General features: G+C 37.9%; 1 protein-coding gene across 2 annotated transcripts in view; it reads right to left on the reverse strand.

Annotated features, from left to right (window-relative positions):
• The window catches only part of Pold3 (polymerase (DNA-directed), delta 3, accessory subunit), a 47,568-nt gene that overhangs the window by 6,852 nt on the left and 22,363 nt on the right, over positions 1-18,353 (reverse strand). For both annotated transcript variants that reach the window (XM_005379914.2, XM_005379915.2), the window contains exons 6-11: positions 16,673-16,937; positions 14,627-14,696; positions 11,343-11,508; positions 9,242-9,348; positions 2,910-3,022; positions 1,531-1,609 (exon numbers count right to left, since the gene is read on the reverse strand). In XM_005379914.2, the coding sequence (XP_005379971.1) occupies positions 1,531-1,609; positions 2,910-3,022; positions 9,242-9,348; positions 11,343-11,508; positions 14,627-14,696; positions 16,673-16,937 (800 nt within the window). The remainder of the gene's footprint in view (positions 1-1,530; positions 1,610-2,909; positions 3,023-9,241; positions 9,349-11,342; positions 11,509-14,626; positions 14,697-16,672; positions 16,938-18,353) is intronic.

The following is an 18,353-nucleotide window of genomic DNA, read 5'->3' on the forward strand; positions in this document are numbered from 1 at the left end:
GCTCCTTTGTTGGTAACCAGGGCCAAGATTCATTAGGTGGAGCTTGGACTAAAACCTGACAAAAAGTGCTATGTGAGCACAGTTTTCATTGTTTCGTCCAAGGCTCTTAATAGTTCTGTCTGGAGGCAGGAGTGCAAAAAAGTCCACATCCCACACCTAGCCAAATCTTGAATACTGTGTTTTAAATAAAACAATAAGTAATTAGGCACAAATTCCTAATGAACTCCATGATAATCATTTACTTTTTTCTTTTGGGGTAGAAGGAGAAGGAAAACACTGGCACTGATGTTTTCATCTTTTTAAAATTAACGGCGGGGGGAGAAAAAGCAGAAATTCAACAGTAAATACATACATGATTATCAGTGGCAAAAAACCCCCCAAAACCCACTGTCTTGAAAATACTACACTAGCTGGGCATGGTGACTGCACACCTATAATCCCAGCACTTGGGAGGCTGAGGCAGAAGATTTGCTTAAGTTTGAGGCCAGTCTGAACTATAGAGCAAGATCCTGTCTCAAGATCTCACTCCTGCCCCCAAAAAGCTGCATTAGAATACTAAAAAGCTTAAAAACAAAACAAAACAAAAAAGGGCCATCACAAAAAAACCTCCCCAAAACAAAGAAACACCCAAGTCCAGAGTTCATCAGATTTTATAGGCTCACAAGAAATTTGTCATGAAAAAATATATGTAAGGAATCTTTTCCCCCAATCATATGCTACGATCAAAATGGCAGAGGTCTCTTGGAGATGAGGAATAATGAGACAAGGCACTCGACCGCCACAATGTCCTCAAGATTGCACAACCACACTGTCTAGGAAAAGTGGATTCTTCAGATCCAGTCAATGTTTCTAACACAGGAGAATCAGCCGATGACTCTAGGCCTGAGTTCTAATTCCCCTCTGGGCCTTTATAACAAGTACATGCTTTTACCTAACATGGCTTACAAAGAAGAACCAGGAAGCAAACTGGATGAGTCACACCCTTATAAGAACAAATGGGACCAAACACCAAAGAAGACTCTTGATTACCTCTTCAGACTCTCATCATCTGTAGGAGCTCCTTTCTCACTGTTCAAATTTATAAAACAATCATTCTAATAAAATAAATGTTCATAAATGTTTAGGATAACATCTGAACTCTGATTTGTGTTCTCCATACTAAAAGTGTTTTCAGATAACTACCTCACCTGAATCTTTGTAACAACCCCACATTTAGGCAAAATAGATACGTTTCCTCCATTTTTTCACAGATCATGAAACTCCCACTGTAGACAACATGACCACTACCCAAGATCAGGCTTGTTTTTCATGGTGTATGGACCAAACAAAGACCCAGACGTTCTAAGGTCAGCTATAGCCTTCTCTACACAATGCTGGTCAAAGCATGGTCCATAGACAAGCAGTACCACACCACTTAGGGGTGAGCGTCCTGCACATTCAAATCTGAGATGGACTTCTCTATAGGGGATTACAAAGCCTCTCTATGTTAACAATTCTACCTCTGGATTTGGACTCAAAAATTTGTCTTACCCATGCTTCCTTCCATATCCAAGAAGGTTTTAGATTTCAATACATGCTTTCGTTTTCGTTTGTTTTCTCCACGTGAGTTCTGAAAGATCAGAGGAAGAGCACAAGATACTACGTTAAGTTGACCAGTGAAGCTATAGACAAAAATAGCAAAAGCTTCAGGAACTCTTCCCATAAAGGGGACCAACCCTACCACACAGAAAAGTTATACCCCACGTATGCATGCACTTGGTGTTTTACTATTTATAGGATGGATATAGCATGCTGAGGAAAGTACTGTATTCCTTCTGTTAACAAGTTTTGCTGGGGAGTGTAGGCACTATAGTTAAAAACATAAACAGGATAAGGACCTTAGTGGGGGGGAAAGACAAGGAAAGCAGACCACAGTACATAGGGTAGGCACTTTAATGGAGAACTAGGGCAGTATGACGGGAGCACACAGGGATGGTCCCTACACCAGACCAGGGGCTGCTCAGCACAGATACTTGCTATGGTCAGCCTCGGCGTTTCAACATTATGCCCATCTAGTTTAGGAGGAAACATGTATTACTAATATCATTTTCCTTTTATCTATGGGTCTCTTCCATCACAAGATCAATGAGAGATTTAAGCGACTCTTAATATAATGAATTAAGGAAAACAAAGAGTTATGAAAAAGAAATCTTGTCAGTGTTTTTTTTTTATACAGTGGTACCTTAATAATCATTACTTGGTTCTAGGAGGTGCAGTAAGTACCAAAAAATTGTTTTGGCTGGGAAGGGTAGTGAGTCGTAATAAGACAATCTACACCAACAATTTCTAGCTTGTGTGTCAAGTACCAAAAAAGATGAGTATCATGACAAAATTTTCTGGTCAAAATGCATTAGGTACCAAGATATGACTATAGACGCTAACAGACTTTGTTATCCACACAACAGATGTAGATAAGACACAGCTGATGAGCACTCAAGTGCTATGGACCCATTTACTGCCAACTCTTCTCATCTAGTCTTTTCTAGAAGTTTTTGCAGAGTGACACACGTGCATACTTGTGTGTACCTTCTCTCTTTCACACTTCACTCTGATGCAGGCAGGACCTCTTCTTGCACAATTCAACCAAGCTGTGTAACACAGCAGGCCTGATATTAAGGTCATGAAAATCAGTTTCTCAATCCACCCCTATAACCTTCCTAAGACTGTAACCTACACCAAACTTTCCCTTCAGGTGAGAAGAGAAGGAATATAGTATCTATTTTTGTCAACCTGTAGGAAAGCAGAATGAGACAAGAGCCATCTACTGGTATTTGTGAAGTCTACAGCATGAGTCACAACTCAGCACAGTAAATGCAGATCCTCGGGTGATCACAGACACACAGAACTGAAGCGCTCCAGTAAGGTCTTACCTTGTCAGGAGGAGGCTCAGGCTCAGTCTTCGGCACTGGGTCAGGAGATGGAGATATGGGAGGAGGCGGGGATGGTGACTGAGTTTCATAAGTCCCAGGAGAATCTGGGATGACTGAAATAATGAAACAAGTTTAGACAAGAAAACTGTAAGCTCTAGCTGGTAAATAGTGCCTTCCTGAATAGCACCTCTAACTACTATGTTCAAAAAAAGGCATTTTGGAAGCAGTAAGTCAGTGACAAAGAAGCACTGCACAGTTATCAGTTACCTTTAAAATACACATTAGTTTTATACAATTAAAATCAGAGAACGAAGCATCATTAGAGTTGGAAATACCTTATAGATCATCTAAACTAAATGTTTTATTTTATTTACAGTTATGTTCAGGTGTGAAGGTGATGTATAAATAGCTACTGGTCACCTACCATGTGTGATATTGAGTATTCTATTCTAAGTGGAGTAAACAGAAATCAGAGGTTCCTTCACTTGACAAACTCACACAGCTTGTAACTAGACAGGTTTCAGATTGAAGTCAGTCTGACTGCACAACTTTCCTAGTCCAGGTATCCATGTTACCTTACTATTAATGACCATCTTCACACAAGACCAACAAAAGAGATAATCTTCAGATTATACCAAATGCTCCATGTCCGTGTTGTGACTGTGATTTGAGGGTTACTTGTAATCACCTGAGAAATTTGTTAGGCTAAACTTTCCAGCTGGAGCTGGGCATGATGGCACATGCCAATCATCCCAGCAGTTGGGAGGCTGAGGCATAAGAACTGCCATGAGTTGGAGGCCAGCCTGGGTAACAGTGAGTTCAAGGCCAGCCTGAATTACATAGTGAGATCCTGTCTCAAAAAACCAAAATTTGCAGATGATATTAAGAGCATAAACTTTGGGGAAGAGATCATCTTCGGACTGATGTTTACAATGAAAGCTTTATCAATTAAGTCCTGCTCAATATTCTGTGTGGGAATTATATCTAGTGACTGTCCTACTGATGAAGCTTGTTTTGCTATACTGAGAGGAGCAATAAGGAGTATTTTTAGGGAAGAAATAACACTATGGAAATGACAGCGCCACCAGAAGAATCCCATCATTTCTCAATAGTTTCAGAAACAGTGGTTCTAGTATCAGACGCGTGAGACAGAACCTGGAAGTCTTCAGTTGACCTGGTCAGGGAACTGTTAGCTGCTTAGCTTCACCTGCTCCCTGGATCTCCTGGTTACCTCCAAAATCTTAGCAAAAGTCTTGGATCTGAAATTTTCCCTCATTAGGTCAGTGTTAACAATTCTGACAGTGGAAGGTTCAAGGCCAAATGAACTAAGGAGGTATAGGAGAACAAGAGCCAGAATGAATCAAGTTTATACTTCGAGTATGAAATGGGTCCCCAAACTTTGTAAGCTTGGGAAGGAACAAGGTCTAGCTACAAACCCAGCTTCGGGAGGCTAGCACACAATGAAAGCTCAGGCAAGAGAAGGGATGCACCCCAGAACTGAGAGTTCTTGTTCTGGAAGAATAGCTGTTCAAAAGCTGGGCACAATGGCAGATGTGTTACACTGGTTGGAGGAAAGTTTAGGCAGTGAAGAAGCCAAAGAAGTTTCGATAACTCAAGGTAATAAATTTAGGTGTTCTTATTCCATTTCCACTTTTGCAGCCACTTGACTTACCCAAGGAAAACAATCCCAGTGGCACGCACTCACACCCCTAGCAAAGGACCGCACACAGCTGTTTTGTTTACTCACATCCCCATTTCAGACTCTCACTCCAAAGAGGGAGGAATGCCACAATTCCCCTGGTGCTGAACACAGAGCAATAATTTTTTTTAAATAAAGGAAAATAACCCCTTCTAAACTAAACTGGGGATGAAGAGCACCCACATCAAGGAAGATTCTGCATACACCTTCCTTTTCCTTCTACATGTTCCCCCAGAGAAATGTAATAAAGAAAATGTTATAACTCCCCCCATAACAGAAAAGAACAGAGAAGCTGAGATAAAGAAGAAATTTAGAAAAAAAAAAAAAATCCCTGGAAGATAGAAGGCAAGAAAAAGTTGACAAGAGAAAGATCAGCTAATTGAATAATTTAGATGGTAGAGACTATTATAAATCTGTTTTAACTGACTTTTGGATTTTTTTTTAAAATGTGGTTCTAGGAATCAAACCCAGGACCTCACGTGTAAGCAAGGTAGGCTCTTTCCCACTGGGCTACATCCCCAGCCTTCCTTGACTTTTAAAACTCTGTAGATCTACTGCTTTGTTTAAACATTAAAAAAATTTTTTAAAAGCAAAACAATCAAATTTTAGACTTTACAGATATTAATTACTCATTCTTATAGTAACCCCTCAAATCACTGTAACTTATTTTATACAACTGAGGTTTAAAGAAATTAAAAAAAAAAACAAAAAAAAAACTTGCTCATATTCATGTGGTACACGGAATGGAAGAAATGAGAAAAGAAGTCTGTCTGTCTTATTACTTATCAAGTCAAGCCCTGACTCAACACATTTTTAGTGGTGAAAGCTTAAGAATGCTTGCGGAATTTGTGCAGTTTAAATAGATTTGTTGCAAATCTGTAGATCTTCCAATAAAAGAAGTATGAAAACATGAATTATTCCAGGAAAGCAACTTTTGTGGGGGCAGAACAAGAACTGTGGGTAAAGTTAATTTCAGGGATTCTGCAGTGTAACCACTTGTTTGCTGAGTCTCCTGGCAGAGATGGTAATTAAAATTCCTGGAAAGCATTCCCATCTTCCTAGGACTCAGTATTTTAAAAGTATCTATCCTTACCTTAAAAAAGGGTGGGGTCATTTGCTTAATATCCTTGGTAAGCAACTTGCAGGAAGGAACATACTTAAATACATCTGTTACAACTCTGCTTCTTCCTAGCAATACAGACTTTCTTAATGCTATCTCGGGATCTCCCCCTCTCTCTTTTTGATTTACAAAGAGAATCTGTAATGGTGATTATGACTCTTGGCATCGTGAAGTAAAAAAAAAAAAAAAAATGGCCCTTCGTTAGAGAGTTCCAAATATATAGGTAAGGGGATTTTTCTGAAAGAAGGTTCCTACAAATATATTTCCGAACACGCAACACTTCAACAGCAAGGGGCTAAACCCCCACTACATGTCAAATAAACACTGCTGTGGAATTCTTACATATCATCTTACTTGATGCTCATTAGTAAGACTATAGAGTTTCCGATAACATCCCCATTTTTAAAATGAGGCAACAAGCCATTAAAGAAGTTAAGAAATCTGTCTAAAATCACACAGTAAGCGATGCAAGAAAGAGTCAGACGCAGGCCTGTCTGATACCAAAATCTTTGCCATTTCCTCCACTCCTGCTGTTCCTCTGCTACTGACTAGATTAAGACAGCAGACTCAGCAAGTATCATGTAATCAATGTAACAGAAATAAAACAGTTGTAAGTTAGAGACTGTGAAGGTTTAAAATAAAATCCCACTGCTCTGAGAGAAAGAAATTTAGGAATAAAACGGTAGAGGTTGATAATTTAGTCTGACGCCAAAAATTATCTTTGCTGCAGGGAAAAAATCTGAGAGCCATTGCTCTCTGTCATCTGTTATTATAGGTTGCTGCCTCTATCATATTTCTTTGCCCTCCTTTCCAAAATAAATAACCCCACTTGTATCTCTAATCGCCCACAGGTATTATTATTTTTGTGGGCCATGGATCAAAACAGAGAATATTTCAGGGAATATATGTAATGGTGCCTAACCAACCACAGTAATTCCTCAACTCACTAATAGTAGAATATCTAGTTTACCTTTCTTGTGGCACTGAGAACTGAACCCAGAGGCACTCTACCATTAAGCTACATCCCGCTTCCCACGTTTTTTTGAGACAGGATTCTCGCTAAATTGCCCAGGCTGGCCTCAAACTTGCAATTCTCCAGCTTTAACCTCCCAAGCAGCTAGGATTACAGGCATGGCCTGCCACCATGGCTGGCATGGCTTTAACTTTTTAATGTACATTAGGCTGACAGCTTCAAAGCCTTTTAAAGAATCTTCCTCAACTTATTTCCCTGATTGCAAGTAGGTAAGAGTATTCCAATTAGCACATATTCCTAAGTTACTCCTTATCCTGTGCACCTACATTTAAATTTTGAACTGTTCAGAATGTGCCCTGATGGTCTTTTACTTCATTCATATACTTGGATATCTTCCTTTCAGAAAGTGTGGTCAAAACATTTTGTTAAAGACATGGAACAAAAATATAGCAATTGCATTCACATTTGAATGCTCATAATGCCCTAACTCTACTTATTCCAAAGACCTATTAAAAAACCATACCTCAGGCTGACACAAGAGGATCACCATGAGTTCAAGGCCAGCCTCGGTTACGTAAGCGAGTTCAAGGCCAACTTGCACTACAAAGTGAGAGCCTGTCTCAAAAAAACCAAACAAACAAAACAAAACAACAACATACCTCAGAAGAGCACTGCTCCTCTCACTGGGTATCAGACTGTGCTCCTAACACTACTTGTGAATGGTAGGATCTAAATCTACAGAGAGTCAAAATGGCATTTCTATCAGAGTCAACTACCTGGTACTACTTATTAGGTCTACTCACTTCTTTCGCATTTCAATCTTCTGCATATATAATTTGTTTTTCCACCCACTTGTACAATTGAGTCAATAACTCTTTCTTAGGGAGACTCTCTGTGGTGCACTGACAACTGGTGGTCAACTTGTAATATCCAGCTTCATTGAACCAATGTGGTGCTGGGTATGGGAAGCCCATCTGAGGATTGTTGCCAGCAGCACAAGAGGCAGAAGTGGAGAAGTTCAGAGGCTGCTGGGAGCTTGAGAGAAGCTGTTGGGTGCTGGTAGAAGCTGTAAGGAGCGGTTGGTTCTCTTGGAGGAGCTTGTCATGCTGGCTTTCCTGATGAAGTCGGCTGTTCTCACTGTCCGAGCAGCTACGGACCTTGTTGTTGCTGAGAATGGTTTTGGTTCACTTTGGGGAGCTCTGGTCTTCACTTTGAGCATTGCTTCCTGGTTCCAGAGAGGAACATGGTGCACTGCTCAGTCTACTGGAGAAGCTTCTTGTATTGGCTTTCCTGATGGGAACTCAGCTTTCTTCCTCATGGGAGGAGCTCAGGACCTCACTGTTGTGGAGGATGGCTGTGGTACTTTTCGGGGGGGCTCTGGTTCTTACTTTAAGCAGTGCTTCCTTGCTCCAGTACAGATCCCTCAGCCTGCTAGCACAGCTCCTTCATCCTGCTGGCACAGACTTTCTAGCTCCCCCATTGACCTTTGACCCTTCCCAGCACAGATCCATGAAACAGGCCTGCATGAGACATTGTCATAGGCTCTAGGCCTCCAGTTGGACTCGTGGGAGGCATTGTTACGGGCTCTAGGTCTTCAGCTGGATTCATGCAGAACACTGGTGTGGGATCCAGGCCTTTGGCTGGACTCTTTTGTCTTTAGTGTGGGGACACATTTGCTGCACTCTCCTTTTGCATATGATTCTTTGGGTGACTATTACAAATAATCTTATAAAACATGTGTTCTGTAACCCCACACTATGACACTCTGTTATCATGTTCAGTTTTTGGTTAAGAAAAGACTCTTACATTTCTAGTTTTGTCCTTGGATAGAAGGTTCCTCTTTTCCATTCGTTACTCTTCTTTAATCTCTTTTAGTATCAGGTTATTTGTACTAGTCTATGGACCTTACCATGATGCTGAATTCTTTCAGGTTATATTTCCCCCTATTGCCTAAAATGGTTCATGCACACTATGCCCCAAATTCTTGAAGTGAATATAGCAGCTTTTTATCCTTGGCTGAGGCATTCAGAACATCAGCTCAGCCCAGGTCTTTCTCTTCAGCCTCCTGCTCTTTCTGCACATTTTCCTTTAAATGACTTAGTATGAGATCTTGGCTCTTAAGAATACTTGCTATTCTTTTAAAAAGCACATTATGTTTCTTGCCCTCTTTCCCTTATTCTATTTGCTTACCTTACAATATTGCCCGCAGCCTAAGACTAAAGGGTCTATAGTGTCATTCATTCCCTTTCAACAGTATGTATGGAACAGCTTCAATATCCTTGATACCACAATTCTTAAGAGTCACATAAAGTTAGCCAAAGGAATAACCCCTCATCCTTAAAAAAAAAAATGCCTTAGTATGTGTAGTAAAAGAACAGTTCTGTTCAAAAGGCTAAAAGTAGATATCACAAAGAAATACAGGCTGTGTTTCTTTGATGCTAGGATTAATACTATCATTACAACCCATAATAAATTATGTTTCAGGCTCTTGAGCATCATAATAAAAATTGATCCCCTAGTAAATTAATAACAATGCCCACCTTCATCTTCACTGCTATCAGACTGAGGAAGTTTGATTCTTCTCCTCTTTTTCTTCACATTTCCAGTTTCCTTTGTTTCATCATTAGATAACTCTACTCGCTTCCCCCTATTGTCATTCAGGAATAAATTAAGCATGTTACACTGAACAAAAATGTAAGCACTCCTTTGTGCCTATGTATCTTTTTCATATAACTCATGGTCCTAATTCCAGTCAAAGTAAACCAGTAAGAACCTTTTTTTGCAGTGCTGGGGATGGAACTCAGGGCCTAGTGCATACTAAGAAAGTGCTGTACCACTGAGCTACTTTTGCAGTTTAAGGACTCTTTTGCCGTTAACTAAGCACAACTAGGTCACTTCACAGGTGACCAGAATATAAGATTTCTCTAACTCTATAGAAAGCTACAACCAGATTATCAAGAATCTTTCTGAATGCCTTTCTACTTCCCTTACTGGCTTGCCAATCATTCAACAAGCATTAAATAAGCAGCTACTACTCAAGACTACCAGACTTGGGAAGTTTGATTCTTCCCTTTTTCAATACCTACTGATACTCAAAGAACAAGGCTGTACTGCAAACGATTTTATGACACTAATTACAACAACTTAGATAAACAAATTTCTTTAAAAACACAACTTATTAAAACTTGATCCAGAAGGAACTGAAATTAACTTTACTCAAAGAAATTAAATTCATAAAAAAAAGAACCTTCCTATGAAGACATTCCAAGCCTAAACTCAATGATACATTTTTATCAAACATTTAAGATAGAAATATCTATGCAAACTCCTTCAGCAAACATAAAACACACCTCTCCACTAATTTGATGAAGTTAGCACAATTCTGACAGTAAAACTGACAGACATTATCTAAAAAGAAAATAAGTGAGCCATAGACCTCATAAACATACAGGGGAGGACTGGAAAAGTAGCTCAGTGGTTGAGTGCTTGCCTAACACTCTGGGGCTCTGGGTTTGATCCATAGCATCACAAAAAATCAAAACAAAACCATAGATTCAAACAAATTCCTAGTGTGACATTAACAAATCTAATCCAGCAATACATAAAAAGGATAATACATCACAACCAAGTAAGGTTCACTCCAAGAAAGCAAGGTGGTTTAACATTTAAAATTCAATTGGTACAGTTCACATTAGCTGAAAAACAGTCACAGTAACTCAATAAATGCAGAAAAAGTATCCATTAAAATTTCAACACCCACTCATGATAAAACCCCTCAGCAAACTTGGAACAGAATAGAACTTTCTCAATCTAGTAAAGGGCATTTATTAAAGCCTACATTTAACATCATACTTAATAGTGAAATACTAAACATGTTCTTGGCAGTAAGCATCAACACTAAATGTTGCATCCATGGTTGGGGACATTTTAATCCATCTGTATCATATATTTCTAGGAAGAAAGGCCCACTGGACAGAGCCTTAACCCTCTGAAACATCACCATTTTGTTGGTTTTTTTACTCAAGTTGCTCCAACCTTGCCACAAAAGTCAGGTCTTTGTGGGCCTATCAGTGCCGACAGTGTCCTTTAGAATTTCTTTCAACAGACTAATTCCTACCAACTATGAGGTAGTGTCTCAAATTCCTGGATTCATTTTTAACAGCTTGTGTGCTTTTTATTTTCTTTTCTAATTACATTTTACCACTTGAAAAATAAACTCATTGATATAAAAAGAAAACAAAGAACTTTTTCTCTTAAATATGACTGGAAACAGTAACTTCTCATTTGGCGACTTGAAGTGAAGCACACACACACATACACACACAGAGGCACATTTATGCCATGTTAACAAATTTAAAAATGAAGAAATGATGTAAGGGAAAAAAAGACAATTAGTTTAGATCAATGGAGACAAAAAACACGACTTTTTTGTAGAGTCCTAAATCCCCCAAACTGGTTGATTCCACAGTCCCACTTCATCAGATAAGCTACTGAGTTCTCTTCTGATTCAGCTGTAGAGTTGCATCCCTGAGGTACTAAGCAGAATTTAAGACTCAACTGAAAACTACCTGCTGTCAATAAGCCCACAGACCTTCTCACCCCCAGCAGACGCTTCCCTTGCAAGTGACAGAATTTTCCTACCATTTTTTTTCCTTTTGCTGCATCTTAACAGGCTCTGCCTTTTTGCTGGGTTTCTTCAGGTCTGCAGGAGTTGCCAGCTTTGGTTCAGGGACAGACGCTGGAGGTTGTTCCACTATTTTTTCTTCTTTCACTGCTTGTTCTGAGTCCAAATTGACTTTAAGTTTATCTACAAATAAAGTATAGCAGATGATATATAACTCCACCAAGCAATCTTAATCCATCATTCTTTTGACAGTCCACTATGTGCCAGGTAAGGTTAGGAGCAAGGGCTAAAAGGATAAAAAAACTGTCCCTGTCTTAACAGAGCTCAATCTATTCAGAAAACATTTCTCCTTTCTAGCTACTACTGTAGCTATAACTCTTCTCATTTCTGCCTCCTGCTAATCTGTCATTACACCATAGCCCCCAGGCCAAAGGATAGTAAAAGCAAGGCTTAGAAAAACAAATTTAACTTCTTGAAGTATCATCTTTCTCTATTTTCAGACAAGGAAAACTAAGAGTGACAGGAATTAAAAGATGTTCCCCAAGAGTACACAGCTTACAAATGGTGATCACAGAATGTGTAGCAAGACCTTTGCTTTCTATTATAGTCTACCTTTTAATGCTTGGATCCTCTTATTATCTATCACCTTAATGATACAACTGAAAAACTATTTTGGATCACTCTAGTTTCCCTTTTGGCAAGTTATTTTACCTAAAAATCATTTTTCTCTGTAAAAACTGTGAGGATTATCATAAGAATTAAGAGATCAGATGGGAGGTTAGGTGATTTCACTCAAGGTAACATTGATACAAAAGTTAAGATCCAAGATACAGACTTCAGTCAGTTTACGCCACAAAATCTTGACTCCTTCCCTTACATGAAGCTAAAAAACACAAAAACTACTGTTTAATGCAGAGGACTAATAAAATGCACATAAGAAGGGCCTAGCCATCTGAGAATTACAGAAACATATAATCTAGCCTTCACAATGGACTTAGTGATAGCTCTCTGCAAGCAAACTCACAATACACAATTAGAAAGCTGTCAATGGTAGGCAGTTCTTCAATAAGTTTAGCTGCGTGTTCAATCACAGCTTAAACCATCTACAATGTAGAAATCACCACTCATATCTTAGTCTTGGCTATTAAGCACAGGATAGTATGATAATTTATATATTATATATATTATCTGAAAGTGTACATGATGGATTAAATGCAATCTATTTATACTTTTAAAGACTTGACTGGGAAATTTAAACAACCCAATAAATAGTATACTTTACTTTTTTTGTATTTTCAATACTATTATTCTCAGGTATGAATGCTTCCCAACTTTCTCATCAACATATCCCAGACTGATTAGGAGTAAACATGTCACAAATGACAGAATTTCACTCCTTTTTATGGCTGAATAATATTCCATGTCTGGATATGTCACATTTGTTTCTCCATTCATTGTATTGTTTGTATTGTTTCTACTTCTTGGCTATTAGGAAAATTGCTGTACGGCCACTTCATACAGGTTTTTTGTGCAGACATACAGCTTTAATTTGCTTGGATACCTAGGAGTGGAATTAATGGATAAATCTAAGTTTAAAATTTTTGAAGGTTTTCAAAGAGAGTACACCATTTTACATTCCCCACAGCAATGTATGAGGATTCAATTTTCTACATCCTTGCGAATACTTGTTACTGCCCAGCAGTATGTTTTAATATGTTCAAGTCCCTACAATACTCTCCTCATCCAACTCTCAAACTTTATTTTCATTGCAATAATCGTGTCATGCAGCAAATCTTTACACTGAACATTCAACCTTAGAAAATATCTCTTAAATAAATCAACTTTGTAAGTGATTCTTATTAGGCAAGTAATTCTTTTTTTTTTTTTTTTTTCAGGTTTTCCCTCTCCCTGTATTACATGTTATAGTAACACTTGCCTAGCAATTATAATCAGTACCTATTTTATTTTCCATATATTTGTCTTCAACAAGTGCACAACTAGTATTTGCTAAATGAACACATAAATATATGTATACTTTGGTATATTTTACAATTGGCAAATTTTCATACATTTTATTTTTAAAAACAATTTTTAAAATGACTGGTTAAGGTAACAAACACATACAAACAAACACGTAGGCCTTATCAAAACCCACCAAAAAACCATAATTTGATTGGGACCAGACCCAGCCATGCAGGCCAGAGACACTAGCACTATGTGTTTTCATAGAAGTGGGAGTCCTGCTGTGCACTGTGCCCACAAAAGTACAACTGTGCTTCTCAATAACTTAAAAGTATCACATTTTCTATGTACTGCACTTTCAGAACACAAAAATGGTCTCCCCTGATAACTTTCATGGCAAATAAAACACCATCACCCCAATTCCTCTTTGATCGGTAATGTGACTACCACAGAAAGGCAGAACTCAGATTAATTTTGCTGCAAAAGCATAAGAAAAAATGTTTCCCTGAAAAATCTTTGTAAAACTGAGGCTCGGGAAAGTGTGCCATAATTATCCTTTGGCTCCTGCATTTTTCCTGGTATTCTGCCACATGTCCTCAGGGGATATATACTTGACATGAGAAGCATAAAAATATGTGACTACTGGTTCTTTCCATAAGAAACAATTCTTATTTATACATTTTTTAAATAAAGGAGATTATTACTTTCTCAAAAACTAAATGTTTAAATGGTCATCACAATCTAGGCCATTCAAATCCACGCTGACATTTAATTCATTACTGTGAATAATCTGCAAAGAATAAAGAAATGCAACAGATTTGCTCTGGTGATCCCTTGGAAAATAGGTGTAATAAAGGTCACAGCAGGCAAACTGACGCCAGCACCCACCATTAAACCTCAACACTGGGCTGGGGATTTAGCTCAGTGGCACAGCGCCTGCCTGGCAAGCACGAGGTCGTGAGTTCGACTCCCCGTACCAGAAGAAAACCAAAAAAGTAAAAGAATAAACAAAATAAACCTGAACACAATCCTGCTGAATGAGTGGCCTCTCTTTTACTTTCATCACCCATTATCAGTAGTCCTATGAAGCAAATATTTTTGTCGAGCAGGAAATAAAAGCAGAAGTAGTAAACTGCCCTCCAAAAGATCTCAACTGAGTCCAGCTTATCCAGTAGGTCTACTGTGCTAGTTGGTTACTTTCACCAATATATTGGTCAGTATTTATAAATTTATGTCAGGAAGCAGGAATGCCTGGATAGAAAAAACTAGATACCGCAGTATGATATGTTACCATGTTAACATTCACTTATTAATCGAAGGAAAGTGAGAACATGCTTACTCATAGCAGCTTTTCCAAAAAAATTGCTCATTTTCCCTTTTCCAAGTGCTTTGCTGCCAGCCGAAGATACCTTAAAACATACAAAGATACTCTTGTAAGATGGAAAATACAGAAGAAATGGATTCATAGATACACTTGAATTACCAAAGCTGAATCAAGAAAATATAAAAATCCTGACAGTCAGTGAAATTGAAGCAATAAAAAAATTACCAACTAAAATATAGAAAAAACATATAATATTTTTCTCCTAGTGCTTAGGTTGTTCTTAAAGTAGTAGTCTCAAATAATCTCTCCTATGACAGAGCATGCTTTCCTGATGGTATAATCTTTATGTGATCAAGCCAAGATGTAGGCATTAGATATAAGAACTAATCTAAAACAATAATCCAGACCACATGGTATCTGATCCTAATTTACAAAGCTTTGTCATAGTCCTTATAAAATTATCCACTGATATGTCTAAGCTTTTCTTGAGCACATTTTAAAACAATTTACATTAAGATTAAAACAAATCAGAGGTAGTATGGTATACAACAGAGCAGAGTGGGCAAGATATCACAATTTTAATTATCAGATGTGGATCTGAAATCTAATGGCGACAATAATAATTTAATAGTAAATTATCTAGCAAGTCTAGGCCCCAGTTTTACCACATACAAAATAAAAATGTTCAGGCCCAAACAGAATTGATATGAAGATTTAAACAAAGATCACACTACTGGCACACAGCAGGAATTCAATCAACATCTGTGTTTCCCTCTACCACTCTTCTCCTTTCCCAAAGCAAAAGCCTGAAAATGATTATCATGTTAGTAATAACAATAATTTTATTTTTCTGGATTTTAACAGTATTGTGATTCTTCAGTCAATGCCCTTAAGTTAGGTAACTCAACAACAACAAAGGGGAGTGAAAAAAGAAGCCAAAGGAACAGAACAAGAGGGTTAACTACACTAAAAAGGTATACAGAGAGTGAAAGAAAAATATAGTGAATGCTCAAATTTTCCAAAATTTTATTACAGTAAAAGACCTATTACCATCATTCCCCCTCAGAATACTCTCTCTCTCTTCAAACATACTTGTCCCATTATTCTTGTCACTGTCTGAAGCAGTTCTGAAAGTCCTTTTTCATGATTGTCTTTAGTTGCACTGTCTTGGCTGCCTCAATGTCCCAAATCAATTCAAAATGGTAACCTTTCATGACCATTTTGACTCTGGGAAGGAGCCAGAAGTCGTATGGTGTCAGATCTGGTGCATAAGGTGGATGAGGATGCAGTGCAATGTTTTCAAGAGCCTGCCTTTCTATTAGATGACAGTAAGCAGCAGCACTCATTGTATTATCATTGTATTATTGATCACAGGTCATAAAGGCACAAAGGAGGACTTCCAGAACTGGTTCAGAAAGCAGCAAAACAATGTGGAGGGGACCTGTGGGATTAATAGCAACGTGTCTTTCACTGCAATACAATCTTAAAAACAATCATTAACCAGGTATTTCGATCACATTGTATATATACGGCAAAGTCCAGAATACAAAATGTTCTCAAAATGATACATTGCTAATATAAAATTCCTTGACACTTATAATCTTTGAGGTGTTTTCACACACATTATTTCAATTGGGTCTCACAATAATCTTATGATGTATACAGGGCAGGTATTATCATTTTACAGAAAGAAAATCCAAGGCTTGGTGAGAAATATTATCAAAGAATAAAGGACTACTTCAGGTAAGAATATCACCCCTTAATTCAGGCATGGTGTGCATGCCTGTAATCCTAGCACTCAGGAGGCCGAGGCAGGAGGATTGCTGCAAGTTTGAGACCAGCCTGGGATACAGAGTGAGTTCAAAGTCAGCCTGCACTACAAATGAGACTCTGTCTCAAAAAAGAAAAGAAAAGAAAAGAAAAAGAGTATCAAGCACTAAAGGGTTCAAATCAGCACGAAATATCAGAATCTATATAGTTTAACTACTCCAGAAACTATAAATGCTTTCCTAGATACCTATTCTGTGCTGTAATTAAGGCCAACCTTCAAGGAAGACTTACATTTGTTACTTCTTTAGCCTCTGTTTTGGTTTCCTTGTTCGTATCGTGGGTTTTAGTGGCAGCTTTAGAAGCAAACATTCCCATAATTCCTTTGGGCTGCTGGGAAACCTGTTTGGAGGGAGGTGGGCCATGACCGTTTGTGGTCAGCTCATTATTGACTTGTGTCTCATTTGATACCTGAAGATTCGACTGCTCAAACTTTCTGGAACACGAGGATTCTGCAGGGACTCTGGGGACTGCAGCTGCACATTGTATGGCACTAAACCTAAAAATAGAAATGGTACAGTACATTCATGTCAGAATCAAGTCTTGTTTTTAAACTCTTGCTTCTTTCACCTAATACAGTCTATATTGATTTTTTTTTTTTTGGTACCAGGAATCGAACTCAGGACCTTGCACTTGCCAGGTTGGTGCTTATGCCACTGAGCTATATCCCCGGCACATAATAGAGTCTAATTCTAATATTAACATACTAAGGAATTTTGAATTAGAATGAATTTTTAGAAATTTTTTTGTATAAAATTCTCATTTAAAGAAACAATTATTAAAAGTGACTTCTCTGGTATTACACATACAGTTTAGTAATGGAGCTAGGATTAGAATCACAAGGCTTCTACTATACCATATTGAATACTCTTGCTTTTTAGGGGAAGCAAAGCAAAACAAATTCAAGAGTAAGAACATAGGGATAGACAGAGAGTTCATGAACAAAAACCAAACAGTACGGGAAATACCTCAAAGAATCAACACCTGGGATCTCATCTTATTAAAAAGTTTTTGCACATCAAAAGAAATCACCAACAGAGTAAAAAGAAAACCCATGAATTGGGAAAAAATGTTATCCAACTGCCCCTCAGACAAAAGATTTCTATTTAGAACATATAAAGAATTTTTAAAATATCAGCCCTCCCAATTCAAAGACCCAATACAAAAATGGGCCTCTAAGATGCATACACACTTCTCAGATGAAGAAATACTAATGGCAAATAAATACAGGAAAAAAAATTCAACATTATTAGTCATTTGACAAATGCAAATTAAAACAACACAGATTCCGTCTGACCTCAGAAAGAATGGCTATCATTAAGAAATCAACCAATAACAAATGCTGGAAATACAACAACCATTGTCAATTTCCTCACTTTGTCTGTAACTCTGTATTGCTTGTATTGTTCTTATGCTATTCTGTAAATGGATGTCTGTTTGTTAATATGTTTTCCTTCTTTTATTTTTAAAATAAATTTTAAAAACAATGCTGGAGAGGTTGCAGAGAAAAAGGAACCCTTCTCCACTGCTGGTGGGAGTGTAGACTGGTGAAACCAGTCTAGGATTAGAGGTTCCACTTAACCCAGCTATTTCTCTTCTATGTATTTTCCAGAAGAATAAAAACATCATATCACAGCAATATAGGTGCACCCATGTTTACAGCAGCACAATTTGTCATAGCTAAATCTTGGAAACAACCCAAATGCCTATCAACTGAGGAATGGATAAAAAAGATGTGGTATTTTTATATAATGGAGTATTACCCAGCTATAAAAAAAGATAAACTTGAGGCTTTTATAGGTAAATGGATGTAACTAGAGACCACACTCATAAGTGAAATAAATCGGACCCATATGTGTAAACGTCATATTATTTCCCTAGTGTAAGAACCTGAAAGAGTAAATAAACCCAAAAC

The sequence above is a fragment of the Chinchilla lanigera genome, unplaced genomic scaffold (genome assembly GCF_000276665.1).
Source record: "Chinchilla lanigera isolate Chin_1 unplaced genomic scaffold, ChiLan1.0 scaffold00013, whole genome shotgun sequence".
Taxonomy (NCBI): domain Eukaryota; kingdom Metazoa; phylum Chordata; class Mammalia; order Rodentia; family Chinchillidae; genus Chinchilla; species Chinchilla lanigera.